The sequence below is a fragment of the Delphinapterus leucas genome, chromosome 15 (assembly GCF_059928025.1).
Source record: "Delphinapterus leucas isolate spDelLeu-1000000601 "Yukka" chromosome 15, BTC_Dleu_Yukka2, whole genome shotgun sequence".
NCBI lineage: Eukaryota > Metazoa > Chordata > Mammalia > Artiodactyla > Monodontidae > Delphinapterus > Delphinapterus leucas.
In genome coordinates this window covers 14,259,300-14,273,418 of record NC_143143.1, presented here as the reverse complement: position 1 = coordinate 14,273,418, position 14,119 = coordinate 14,259,300, and the positions used below count along the sequence as shown (strand labels likewise).

At 39.4% G+C, this 14,119-nt stretch overlaps 1 protein-coding gene across 5 annotated transcripts in view; it reads left to right on the top strand.

Annotated features, from left to right (window-relative positions):
* Window positions 1-14,119, top strand: part of LOC111182070 (S-adenosyl-L-methionine-dependent tRNA 4-demethylwyosine synthase TYW1) — a 276,237-nt gene that overhangs the window by 207,103 nt on the left and 55,015 nt on the right. For 3 of the 5 annotated variants that reach the window (XM_089895820.1, XM_022588136.2, XM_022588134.2), the window contains one exon: window positions 8,419-11,516. The exons of 1 other annotated variant lie outside the window; for it this stretch is intronic. In XM_089895820.1, coding sequence (XP_089751946.1) covers window positions 8,419-8,640 — 222 coding nt within the window. In that variant the 3' untranslated portion in view covers window positions 8,641-11,516. Of the gene's footprint in view, window positions 1-8,163; window positions 8,317-8,418; window positions 11,517-14,119 lie in introns of those variants that run through there. One more of the 5 variants, XR_016387776.1, reaches the window with a different exon arrangement.

The following is a 14,119-nucleotide window of genomic DNA, read 5'->3' as shown; positions in this document are numbered from 1 at the left end:
TCTCACTTGCATCCCAGTTGTTCCTGCTGGGTTCCGTTTCCTTCTTGATGACGTAAGTGGTAAACTTAGTCTTTTTTTCCTCTGAAACATCTTTATTTCACTTTTGCTCTTGAATGATAAATTATCAGAGTAGGAAACTCTAAGCTGAGGTATTTCCTTCCAGCACTTTGAAGGTATCATTTTGTTGTTTTCCAGCATAATCTTTTCATTATCTTCTAGTATCTTTCATCATCAGTGAGATGTCTGGTGTTATTCCTTAGTTTTAGTGTCTGCTGTTAAACTCAACAACCAGTAACATTTATTAAGGTCACTTTGATAACACTATGCATGCATTAATTCATTTAATCCTTAAAAAAATCTTATGAGTCATAAATATTATTTTTCCTCATGTTCCAAAGGAAGAATCTCAGGCCCAGAGAGTACAGATCTTCTCCAGGGACAAATAGGGCATAGTTAGAATTCAATTCCATATCTTTCAAAATTCAAAGACTACTTTGGATCACTACATTATACCATCTCTCAAATGCTACAGAGCAGTCAGGCACGGTGGGGAAAGGGAAATGTCCCTTGAAAACAAGGTGCAGTTTCCCATCCCATGTTCACCAAGCAGCATCTCCTTAATCTTCACCACGATCATCAACACTGAGAAAGTTTTTGCCAAATCTGAGGCCCTGTAGGTAATTAAGCACTGATCACAGAGGCCTCCCTCTTGGATATATAAACTCATAATCTGTAAAGGGAGGGAGTGAAGAGATGTCACCTCCCACACCTTCCCCTGTTGGAATAAGAAGGGAACTGTATGTCTCCATTAGGGTTTCATGCAGTGTTTTCCTAACAAACTCTACTAACTGAATATTTTCCCCTCTGTGTTACATGTGGAACTCATTCTTATCGGAGACCTGATTGTTCCCAGTAATTACTTTCAGATAAATGTCAGAGAAAGTTGGCAATTTGGTGACACTACTGAGAGGACTTAGCTCTACTCCAACAGGATGGGGGATTAAGATTGAAACTCCAGAAACTGAGTTTCCAGATAAAAAATTTTTAATTGCACTTGGATATATCTAGAATTCAATTGCATTGTTGTAGTTTTGCCTCTCAAAATGGTTCCCCAGGCAGCTGTGCCATGGGAATGCTACTTATCACCAGTAAACTCAGAAAAAGGGGGCAACTCTTCTCAACATCTCACTGTCACAGGCAGTCAGGTGCACTTTGAAGTCTGTCTTTGGGATCTTTGCCTCCTCTTACCCAAAGAACAAACAATGCAGTTGTAGCTACAACAGGTGAGAACAAAATTCATAAACCTTGGAAATTCACTGTAGCACTCTTTTTTTTGTATTCCAAAGTCACTCTCCCTGTAACTACCTTAGGACTCCCTCTACTCCTTCCCAGTTAACATGTACTTCTGAGTTCTGAGAAGGTCTGGCAGCGCTCCTGTTCCATCCTTTAACCAGTGCTTTTCTAGTTGTGTGGTTCCTAAGTATTACTGTATGTTTGGAGGAGCCAACTACTAAATAATTGATACTAAGATCACATAAATTCTTCTTAAGAGTATGAAAACGAAAATGGTATGTATGATTCTTATTTTTGTATTATTCTACTTTGTTCTCTATATGTGGACTTTGAGGTCTGGTTATCCAATAAAGGATTAATTTTACCCAAAGAAAGGGCTGACATTTGTCCTCAGCTTCCGGGAGGTGATTTCTAAGCTCTTGGAATGTCCTGCCTGACAAGAGTGTCTTTGCTCATCTGGAGGCACATTGGGTCACACTAGATCGTCTATGCTGAGAATGTGGTTTGGGGTGGGGGCTTTGGTCTCCACAGGACCTGCTCGACCTCCAGAGAGGCTGGAAACTAAGGTCAGCCACTCAGCAAGCAGCTAAGTCTAGGTGCACAAACCCCATTAAAATCTCTGGACACCAAGGCTCAGGTGAGCTCCCCAGGTTGGTGGTACTCCACGCCTGTTGTCAGACATTGTTCTGGGTGAAGGTAGCATGTTCCAGGACTCTACTGGGGGGAACGTCGGGAAGCTCCTTGCTTGGAACTCTTCTAGGCTCTGCGCATGTGCCTCTTCCCATGGCTGATTTTAATCCCTATCCTTATGCTGTAATAAGCCATACTATGAGTATAACAGCTTTTGATGAATTCTGTGGGTCCTTGTAGTGAATTGTCAAACGTGAAGGTGAGCTTGGGAACCCCTAAATTTGCAATTGGTGGCAGAAGTGGGAGTGGTCTTGGGGAAACTCCTGAGCTTTGTACTGGTATATCTGTTTTTAGATCCCAGCCTCACTGTTTTTCATTTTTCTTATCTGCAAAATAGGGGTAACTCTGTTTACAACGTTACTGTGGTAGCTAAATAAAGTGACATATATAAAGCATCTTCATATAATATAGGATTATATTATAGGATTATATATATATATAAAACATATAATAAAGGATCTTCCCTAAAGGTGCTGATCATTTGATTTTTTAGTAAAGAATACTACAGTATCATGTGGAAGAATATTTGTACAGAATACCTACAGTGATGATTTTTTGCTTGTTTTTCTCTGTTTGCTCATTATGTCTTTACTTTGTATTATGGAAGATGAGGGTTAAATTTTCTTCTACCTTTTCTCATCACACACTTCCTATTCTCCCACCTTCCCAGCATACATATGCCATAATTTTATGCATTATTATGACCATATGAATAGTATTCACTGTTGAGCAGTGCAATCTTTTATGATTGCCATTTGTTTCTGGCACAACTTTTTGGTTTTCCTGGAGTTAATATTTGTCTTTTTTTTTTTTTGTCTGTTCTATGTTCTTGAGCTAAATCAACTCTTGAACTCTCTGCCATCATCTGTTTCTCCTTTCAGATGTGTTGAATTTTCTATCAGGTTCATCTTTTTAAAGGAGTCTCTCCAGGGGCACTTTCTGACCCACCTACATTGGACACACAGCTGTCCTACTGGGGTTTCTTTTAGCTTTCTCCTGTGTGGGGTATCTTGTTCCTGTTTTTTCAGGTCTCTTTTTAATTTACTCCCTCATTCAGGTGGAGCACCCTCCAGAAGATTCCTGAGAAAGGGTATGTGGGAGGTGCAATTTATTGAGACTTTGAATTTCTAAAAATATTTTTATTCTCCCTACACATGTGATTGATAGTTTTGCTGGATATAGAATTCTGGATTGGAAATTATTTTCCCTGTGCAATTGGAGCCCTGTCTTTAAGTTTTCAGTGTAGCTGTTGAGAAGTCTGAAGGCCTTCTGATTCTTGATCCTTTGTACAGGACCATTTTTCCTTGTTAGATTTCCCTTTGTCTCCATTGTTTTCCCTCCGTGAAATTTCACTGAGATGGGCCTCAGACAGTATGTCTATTTTCATCCATTATGGACCCCTTCAGTCTGGAAGCTCGTGGCCTTCACTTCTCAAATTTTTTCCAGAATTATTTCATTGAGGTACCTCTATCCTGTTTCTTTTCCTTTCTTTTAGGAACTCCTATTATTTAAAAATTGGGTCTCTTGGGCCAGTCCTTAAATTTTCTTTTATATTTCTCTCCTATTTTCTATCTTTCTTTTTTACTCTACATTCTAGGAAATGTTTAAAATTTTACTTCTTAACTTTCTCAAGAATCTTTCATTTCCATTTCTATAATTTTAAAATCTAAAGTCTTTTTCGTTCTTTGAGTGTTTCTTTTTATAGTGTAACTTTTTTAAATGAATACAGTAATCTCTCATTTCTCTGAGGATAATTGTTTTAGTTTAGTTGTTTGGATTTTTATTTTGTTTTGTCATTTCCTCCCTACCCTAGGCTCTGTTTACTCTGTTACTCTTTTCTTTTTGTTTATTTTATCTCTCTTCCATGTTAGAAGTTTTCCTCAGATGATCGTCAGTTGTCTGCTCATATTTAAGTGTGAGACTAAAAAGAGTACTGAGAATCCTAAGTGTGTAGACTGGGCTTGACTTTATCTTAGAGAAATCTACCTGGGCCATTTCCTGAGGGAACCCAAGAAGTCTTCATGGCCACCAAGGGTCAGGAAGCAGGGAGTAGGGCTGTTCTGATCTCTCATTTTCAGTGTGACAGCCCTGTTCTCCGCTGTACCTGCTGTCCCATAGTCCATAGATTTTCTGTTTTATTGTCTTCCTAGAATAAACCTCTTGTCTTCTGTTGGGGGGTGGGGGGGGTGGGTTGGGTAGGTGCTCAGCTGAGTGTATGTCCAGGGGGTCAGAAAGTTGAGATTCTAACAGTTTCTTAGTCAGAATGTAAACCAATCTTTGGGCTCTTTTTTTGGTGGGGGGGGCGGGGAGTTGGGGCCTCTTCTGCCCCACTTCCAGGGGTGACTGGCGCTACCAGTTTGGGGCCTTTGGGGAATTCTGAAGCATAAATTGGGTTGAATCTTGGATTTTTCTGTTTGCTGGTTTAGGATTCAGCTCTCTTGGGTCTGCTAAGCCAGTTATTGCTTATCTGTCATCTTTTAAGCTTCTAAAAGTTTGATACTGTTTTCTCCTCTCCTGACCTCTTTGTTTTTATAAGTTACATATCTTTTAGAAATACCTTTACAGTAATTTTAGTGAGATTTTAAGAAGAAATGAAGCAAATGCCTGTGTTTAATCTGACATCTTTAATAGAACCTTATTAAACATTTAAAATAATAAAGGACCTATTTGTCATCATTCTGTTTAATGAAATTTTCCAAGTGTGAAAGATATGGAAGTAATGAGAACAGGGCCCTTTGTACCACAGTTTGATTGTTCTAGGTGGTGGGAGCCTGTAGAACTGGCCGTTCTGGCCAGCAAGACCACACACACATTCTCAGCAGCCTGGCATCGTCTAGTCAGGCCAGACCATATTGCGCTTGTGGTGTATTTTTGAGATCATCTGTGACCTTTTGAGTTTATTTGTAATTCTGCATAGATTTCCTCTTCCCTTACTGTTGGATTTGAGGAATTCTTGAAGCAGGGTGACCTCATGTCTCAGCATACTTAACCTCAAATTTTGTGATTTGGGGTTTCATTCCTCTGTTTATGCAGCTCCAACTTTCAGCTTTATTTTTGTGCCAATCATACTAGTTTGCCCTTTTAGCTTCTGCCTTTTGCGTGGAATATTTTGATTTTTTCTGAGCTTTTATTCAACGCGATTATTCTCACATTGTCTTGAGAGGGGGGTATGTGTGGATGCAGTTTTGTCTTAGGGGTTTTATAGCTCAGCGTTAATTTGAGAGTAACCTACAGTTATAGACTGAAGGTTTATGTCCCTTCAAAATTCCTATGTTGAAGTCTTAACCACCCCACCCCACCCCCCCAACCAGTATGGCCATATTTGGGATGGGGTCTCTAAGGCAGCAGTGAAGGTTAAATGAGGTCATAAGGTGAGGCCCTGATCTGATGGGGTTGGTGCCCTTATAAGTAGACACCAGAGCGCCCCCACCGGCATCCTCTGCTTGTGCACATACTGAGAAGATGCCACGCGAAGCCAAAGTGAGAAGGGGGCTGTCTGCTGGAACCTTCACCTTAGGCTTCTAGCATCGAGAACTGTGAAAAAATTAACTTTTGTGGTTTAAGACACCCAGTGTATGGTATTTTGTTATGCAGCCAGGCAAACTGATACACCAGCCTTCTGTCACATTTACTTGGTCTTCTAGTTTGTTATTTTAGACATTGGCAGTCCGAGTTGTCAGTTGACAGATATTAGCTTATAGTTGTCATATCCATGCAACTAATTTCTTCTGTTTTAAGCCAGGGTAGAGCTCTGTAGTTAGGAGCCCAGATCTTCAGGCTGCATTAGGTTTAAGCCAGGGTAGAGCTCTGTAGTTAGGAGCCCAGATCTTCAGGCTGCGTCAGGAGTTAGGAAATCAGTGCAGTGGGTTGCAGCTGGCAGTTTTTAATGAAATACGTTGCCTGTAGTTTTGCGAAAGTTGTGTTTCCAGAGTATGTGTATGTGAATGTGTATACTAGATCAAGATGTAAAATATGTTTCTTACTGTAGGTTGTGGCAAAGAAAAAAGATTTTAACTCTATTGCTGTAGTCCAAGCTAATCTTTTAGTTCCTCTTGGACTATCCATGACAAGTGATTCTCGTCAGAGTTTGAGGGAAAAGGAAGACCAGAATTGTGGACACTGGGGGTTCAGAGTTCAGACCTAGAGCTCTGAACCCAAAAATGGAAAGACACAGGGAAGAGGAGAACACGGTATCTGTTTAACTCGGCAAGCGAAGCAGGGAACCCCCAGGAGGACTCTTCTTAGCGGGGCCAAACTCCTGGGGGCTGGCTGTGGTTTATCACCCTTCTCTGCATTCCCAGAGCGCACTCACTGCACACACCATGTTATATTATAACTAGTTTTTAATTGTCTGTGACTGGGCCAAGTCCATAGTTGGCACTCCATAAACGTTAGTAGGAGGGAGGAATAAAAGGTAGGCATTGTTATCAGCCTTGTTTTACTGTCATCCGAGTTAATGACATGTTTAATCCTGCACTGGTTGGGAAGTAAGCCCACTTCCAGTCACGTGTGAACGTTGTGCCCTCTATCGTGAGTGCACTGTGAACAGAGTCCACACTATTCTATGGAGCCAAGAGCAACAAAATTCCATCCTGTCTCTCAAGATGTCAGGAGAACAGGTGGAAATGTTTTCATTGTATGGACTTCTAGCTTTATTAAGAGAGGTAAGGAGGAAGAGGTTATAATACGTCAGGAATAGTCATGAAACCAGCAGTCTTGGCAGGATGCAGGGGGAACGGGGGAAGTGGCTACGGAAGCAAGTATAATGTGCTCTTGTTGGGCGAGTTCAGGGTGCAGTGAAGACCTGTGGCAGGGGACTGTCACGGTTGTCTAAAGGGATTCAGGAGGACTTCCCAGAGCAAAGGACATTTATGAAGAGATTTGAGGCTTAAGTAGTAGGTGTTAATCAGACAGAGGTAACAACATAGGAGTCACCAGAGGGGGCGGGTAGCTCATGAGCAGCCTCCAGTTGGAGACGTGACGTTTAGACGGCATGTCCTAGGTGGTGGCGCTCTATTCTGCTGTAGGCATAGCCATCTACTGCAGCCTGCAGAAGCTGGAAGCAGCCCAAACTGGAATCAGACAGTCAGCCGGCAGACTGTTGCCGACTTCTAGAAGTGAGGCCCTGCCTCAGGGCAGTGGCAGGATGTGGCCATGGAAGTACAGCTAAGGAAGAATTGATAAGGCCTGACCATGTTTGGGGTGTAAGCAGCCAGGGAAAGGAGGGGCACCTTTGACTCTAGTTTTGAGGTTCAGCACCCGGGGATGACAGTGATTACTTTCCTAGTGGTAGAGAACATTTGAGAGCAGTCAGCCTTGAGAGGGAAAATGGTGGGGAATGTGGATTTTACATGTTGAGTTGTAGAATTCATAGAGCTCTTAGGGCAACTTTTCAAGGAATGGTCTTATTAGAAGAAAATTTTTCATGATTCATAGGTAGACTAAACTTTCCCATTTATGTGGCATCTTTTCCCTTAGAAAGCTCCTAGCTGTTGGGTAAAAAATTAGATGTTATTTAAATACAGCATATTTTAATATTCTAAATCCAGGAACCTAAATATTTTCAATATTTTTCTCAGCTAGGACATGAAATTGTTACTTACCTTGGTTCATAATCAGGTTTTTTTAAAAAACGGTGGCATAACAAAGATTTGTCCATTTATAAATCAAATATCAACGTATTATACATTTACACGATTGAATGCCAAGTGGTTGCTTTGAATTAAAAGCCTTCACAGTTCAATTTGTAGTTCCTTCAGAGCCTCCTCAACTTACATTGTCTTTTCTTCATTCGTGAACATTATTCTACAGTGACTTTTGAGAAGCAATTTTCTTAAAAGAGTACAAGTTGGATTATTCCCCTTTATTGAATTGAAATTCTTAACAGGGCTTTCCGTTAATGAGATATTGTATTCATGTTAGGCTAAAAGGGCTAGTTTGAGTCATTAAGTTAGCGTTTCAGAATTAGAAAGTTATCAATTAAAGCTTCACTAATAACTCAAGCAAAATTTAGTAATAAAGGGATTCCACTAGGTGCTGCTAACACAAGCATGAAAATTCATACCAGGGAAAACTGGCAACAAGAGGAATCTGAATTAGCTTGACACATGATAATGCCGAAAACTTCATTAATCTCCTTCCAGTGATACTGCTCAAGATAAACACATCCTTGACTTTCAGTTCTAGGATGTATTCTTTATTCAGCGACTGGGTCTTCCAGGTCCAGCACGGAAGTGGTCCTAAGGGAAAAGAAACTCTCCTTTGACTGTGTATAGAACATTCTGCTTTGATACGGAACCATGTCTGGAGCGCAAAAGAATTTTCTTTAACATGGTAGGGAAAAAGTATCAGGCTCATTTTTGATTTTTTGATGCTTACTTGACATTTTTTTATGGGTGTTTTGAGTTCTGACCTAACTACTTTTTTTCTTGCCAGTTTAAGATTGGCAGAGAATGGTGGACGTGGATTGATTACAGCCGCTTCCAGGAGCTCATCCAGGAATATGAAGACAGTGGTGGATCCAAAACTTTCAGTGCCAAGGATTACATGGCCAAAACTCCTCACTGGGCGTTATTTGGTGCCAGCGAAAGAGGCTTTGATCCCAAGGACACAAGATATCAGAGAAAGAACAAATCAAAGGATATATCTGGATGTTGAGATTATCTGAATTTAGGATACTGAAGGACGCAAACTGATTACCCCAGAAGGTTCTCAGACTCCACTGTGATTTTTCCAAGGACAAATTACACAAATTATATTTCACATAGAGAAGGGTGTAAGGGGACGCAAGTCACATCCTTAGGCTCAGGAGACAGCAGCCACGCTTTGAGTGCCTGGGACTCAGCCTCACTGTCTCTTTCCAGAACTCAGTCCCTTTTCTGAGTTTACTTCTGAAAGAAAATCATTTTGAGGGGGAAGTACACAACCTTTATTAGTTTTGAATTATAATTAGGAAGACTGCCTAGAATGCCAACCATGGGAGTGTCATGCAGAGTGAATTTCTGTTCCTTTTCCCTGTTGTGGGCTGTTGGCCTTTGTCATTTGTACTACCCTGAGGTCAGTGTATCTGCTTCCTCTAAGATCTTCATCCCTTTCTTACATCTTAAGATAACACTTCCTGAAAGTAATTTGTCATAATTCTCAATTATTTTATTTTTTATTTTTTCTCAATTATTTTAAATACTACATAGATTTCTTTAAATATTCATTTAGTACCAACTCTTTAGAAACTGATTTGGATCTAAAACTGTACTAGATCTCATTCCATTCCCATACAGATTGCCATAGAAAGTAGTATGTGAGCTGGATTAGAGTAAAATCTCTCTTCTTCTGTAAGAGTAATTGTCATATGATGTCACTGAGTAATTAGTCTCACAAATTAGTCTCACAAATTAGTGAAACAATGAGTACAATTTGTTTTTGGTGTGAAAAGTAAGTGTTTAAGCCTCTCATCACTACACATATAGCAGGTTTCCATCTTCTTTCACTCTTGTAGCCCTAGCTACTTTCTGCAACCTGTTCTTTAAGTTTCAAGTTTTTTCTTAGTTGAAAACATCACTAAATACTCAGTAGCTTTTAAGAAGTATTATAGTTATTTAAAAAATTCCTTTATCCTAAAATTTTAGTAAAATATCTTTTGTGAAGACTTGGACCACACATTTTCTTTTGAGCGCTTTTTTTAAAGATGCTTCTAGTCCCGTGGTTCTAAGCCCTGTCAGACCCATCTCCTCCTTATATTCCTCCTCTATTCTCTGCTGAAGTAAAGTTCATAATAATATAATCTACTTACTCATTTAGTTGAAAACTGGGCACTGTATTTATTTCTAAGTAATAGAGTCTCTCTGTGCCATAGGATGAAATCAGATGTTCTTGAAGTCACCACATCTTCAAGCATGCGTTCAGTCTCCTGTTGACCCCTGAGACAGACAAGAGATGGGAGTGGTCCAGGCCAGTGAGGCAGGAGCTCACTGAAGCTCAGATGTGTTAATGGTCGTTGAGTAGAGATGGAAAATCTCTATTCAAACCTTAAATTAGAGCAGAGTATTAAAAAGCAAGAGCTCATGCTAAGGAGCGCACAGATGGGCTCCTGTTTGTGACAGCTAACTGGGCACACAGCTGTAGGAAGACCCCTCTGGGGCTGCCGTAAGGAGCAGGGCAGGCGGCAGTGCATGCTGGGCTTTGGACCGTCCCTCAACCTCTTTTTCAACTGGGCAACGCTGCCTTTATTTTTTATGCATTGAGGTTCTGCTCAAGACTTAATTTGAACAAAGATATTCTGTTGCTTCAAAGAAAAGAAAACAAAAGCAAGCCTCTCACCACCAGAATGAGCCCTCCTGACTCCATTAACTTTAGGCACATAAATGAGCAGTTTTTCCTCCCTCTGCCACCCAGGAAGTGTTTGCTTTATATTTAAAAAAAAATAACATGGTATATTAATCCCAGTTCACAGTCACAGCAGAAAATTTTAAATGCCTAGGGGAAAAAAATACAGTGGAATCTGGATGAAAAAAACTAAATGTTTGCTGAGCAGTATTAAAGTAGAAGAGATGGGGAAGCTTGAATATTCTTAGAAGGTGAGCTATTTGAAAAGTAGCATTCTAGATGTCCAGTGGAAGTTATTGTTGGAGTTTGAGCAAGCGATTCTAAAATTCTGCCGAAAAACTAGCCAGGTAAGAATAGTTACAAGATTCTAGAAAAATAATTATTCAAGGAAAATTGCTTTACAAGATATTAAAGAATGTTGTCTAAAATAATTCAAACAACATGAAACAAGAGATCAGCTTCCAAAATGACGGAACCTCAGTGAACTCACTCTCCCTCTAAAACAGTGAAAATATGGGCAAAACAACTAAAATCTAAGAATTTTAGAACTCCGACAGTTTAACCAAAGCTTTGCCGTGAGCTGAAAATCATCTGTTAAGAGAAACTACTGAACCTTAATAAAATTAGCAGTTTACTTCTCATCAGAAAGCATGGAGGCCAAAAGACAGTGGAATGGTATCTTAAAAGAGCTGGAAGAAGAGACTTTCAACCAAAAGTTCTATGCCTAGCTTAATCTTCCTTCAAAATTAAAGAAGAAATTAAGACATTTTCAGATAAGCAAGAAGTAAAGAATTCATCACCAGCAGACCTGCCTACGAGGAGGAGTCCTCAGGGCTTAATGAAAGTACGTTAGGCTTGAAACCACGTGAAGAAATAAACAGCACTGGTGGAAGTAACTATGTAAGTTTTATAGAAGACAATATAAATGTACTTTTGTTTGTAACTTTCCTATCTGTTTTATAAGATAGCTGCGTAAAGCAATATTTATAAAACTGTATTGATGGACTTAGAATGTATAAAGATGTAATTTGTATGACAGTAATAACATGAAAGAAGTGTGAGGGGAACAGAGGTATATTGGAGCAAGTCTTGACTACCCACTGTTGAAATTAAGTGGGTATGTTTCCAAAGCAGATTTTTTTAAGATGCTAATTGTAATCCCAAGAGCAGCCACTAAGAATAAATTTTGAAAGTTATAGTAAGAAAAAATACGATTCTGCTCACAGTTTCAATGTGTGGATTTTCCACCCCCCCACCAAACATTTCTCCAACACCAGCTGGGTGTCCTGCAGTTTAGCTTAATTCTGACACTGTCTACCTGGAGATAGCATCAGATCCCACAGGTTAAGTGCTCTGCCCCCCCAACTTCAGATGCCAGTCACAAGTCCAGGTTGTCACCTGTGCTTCTGACCAACCAGCTATAGATTGGAGGTTCCCGTGGGTTTGATAAATGTGCTAGAGCGGCTCACAACTCAGAGAAACATTTTACTTACTAGATTATTGGTTTATTATAGAAGGGTATATATAACTCAGGAACAGCCAGATGGAAGAGATACACAGGGCAACGTACGTGGGAAGGAAGATAGGGCTTCCATGCCTTTTGCAAGCACGCCACTCTCCCAGATCATGTGTTCACCAATCTGGAAGCTCTCCAAACCCAATCCTTTTGGTTTTTTTTGTTTTTTACATCTTTATTGGAGTATAATTGCTTTACATTGGTGTGTCAGTTTCTGCTCTCTTTTGGGTTTTTATAGAGACTTCATTACATAGGCACGATTGATTAAATCATTGGCCATTGGTGATTGACCTTAATCTCCAGCCCCTCTCCCCTCTCCAGAGGTCCAGGGGTGGTTCTGAAAGTTCCCAACCCTCTAATCACTTGGTTGGTGGCCCTGGCAACGAGTCCCCTTCCTTAGGTTACCTAAGGGATTTCCAAAAGTCGCCTCATTAACATAACAAAAGACACACGTTGTTGTTGTTGTTGTTGTTGTTTTTGTTGTTGTTGTTATTGTTGTCATTGTTGTCATCGCTTAGGAAATTCCAAGGGTTTTAGGAACTCTGTGCCAGGCACTGGGAGAGAATAAGTATATTTAATAATTTAATATTTTTATTTAAATAATGTATATTTCTTATTATAAATCACAATATCACAAAGAAATGAAAATTTAAAAGGTACACTAGAAAATATCTATTTAGAAGACAGTAACAGTAACAAAACAACAAAGATCTAAGACATTCAAAAAACAAATAGCAAAAATGTCAGGCACAAATCTTGCCTTATTGGGTTAGTATATTATGTAAGCAGATTAAATACCCCAGTCAAAAGAGGCAGAATGTATTTTTCTTTTAAATCCAATTATATGCTGTTCGCAATAGACACACTTTACATTTAAAGACTAAAAGGATCGAGAAAGGTATACCATAGAAGCAGTTACCAAAAGAGAGCTAGAGTGGTTGTACTAATATCAAAAAAATAGACTTTAAGACAAAAAAAAAAAATTGTTAGTGGGGACAAAAGGGACATTTTATAATGATAAATTGTAATTATTTTAATTATTTATAATTACACCTTGCTAGAAAGATGTAATGATTTTAAATATGCGTGGACCTAACTAACAATAGAGCCCCAAAATATGTGAAGTGAAACCTGACAGAGTTGAAGGGAGATGATTCAGTAGTAATTGGAGACTTACATAACCCACTTACAATAATGGATAGAGCAACTAGGCCAAAGCCCAAAAAGGAAATAAGAGATTTGAGCAACACTATAAACCAAGTACACCTGAAGGCCTCCATAGGACGCTCCACCAACAACACATTATTCTCGAGTGCCATGGAACATTCTCCAGTATAGACCATATATAAGATCATAAAACAAGTCTCAGTAAGTTTAAAAAGATTGAAATTATGCAAAGTACAGTCTCTGACCAATGGAATGAAATTAGAGATCATTAGAAATCAACAGCAGAAGAAAATTTTGGAAATTCATAAATATGTAGCAATTAACCAACGTCCTAAACAAACAATGGGTCAAAGAGGGAATCACAGGGAAATTAGGAAAGACTTTTGAGATGAATGAAAATGAAAACACAACATACCAAAACTTATGGGATGCTGCTAATATAGTGCTTAGAGGGAATTTTTTTTTTTTTTCCTTTGGTACGTGGGCCTCTCACTGTTGTGGCCTCTCCCGTTGCGGAGCACAGGCTCTGGACGCGCAGGCTCAGCGGCCATGGCTCACGGGCCCAGCCGCTCCGCGGCATTTGGGATCTTCCCAGACCGGGACATGAACCCGTGTCCCCTGCATCGGCAGGCGGACTCTCAACCACTGCGCCACCAGGGAAGCCCTGCTTAGAGGGAATTTATAACTGTAAATGCCTACATTAAAAAGAAGATACATCTCAAATTAATAACCTTCCATCTTAAGGAACTAGAAAAAGAACAACTAAACTCAAAGTGAGCTAAAGGAAAAAAATAAAACACTAGGGGCAGAAATAAATAAAAGAAAGGAAAGAAAAGCAAAAGAAAAAAATTAGTGAAACCGGAAGTTGGTTCTTTAAAAAAATCAACAAAATTGGCAGACCTTTAGCTAGACTCACCAAGAAAACAGGAAGATGCAAATAGCTAAAATCAGCTATGAATGCACAACTTTCTGAATATACTAAAAACTATACACTTTAAATGAGTGGATTTTAAGGTATATGGAATATATCTCAATAAAGCTTTTTTTAAAAAAGCACAGAGGCAAACCTTAATGTTTATGAAAAGCAGTATAGGATATAAGATAAGGAATATAGGATAAATCAATGGAGAT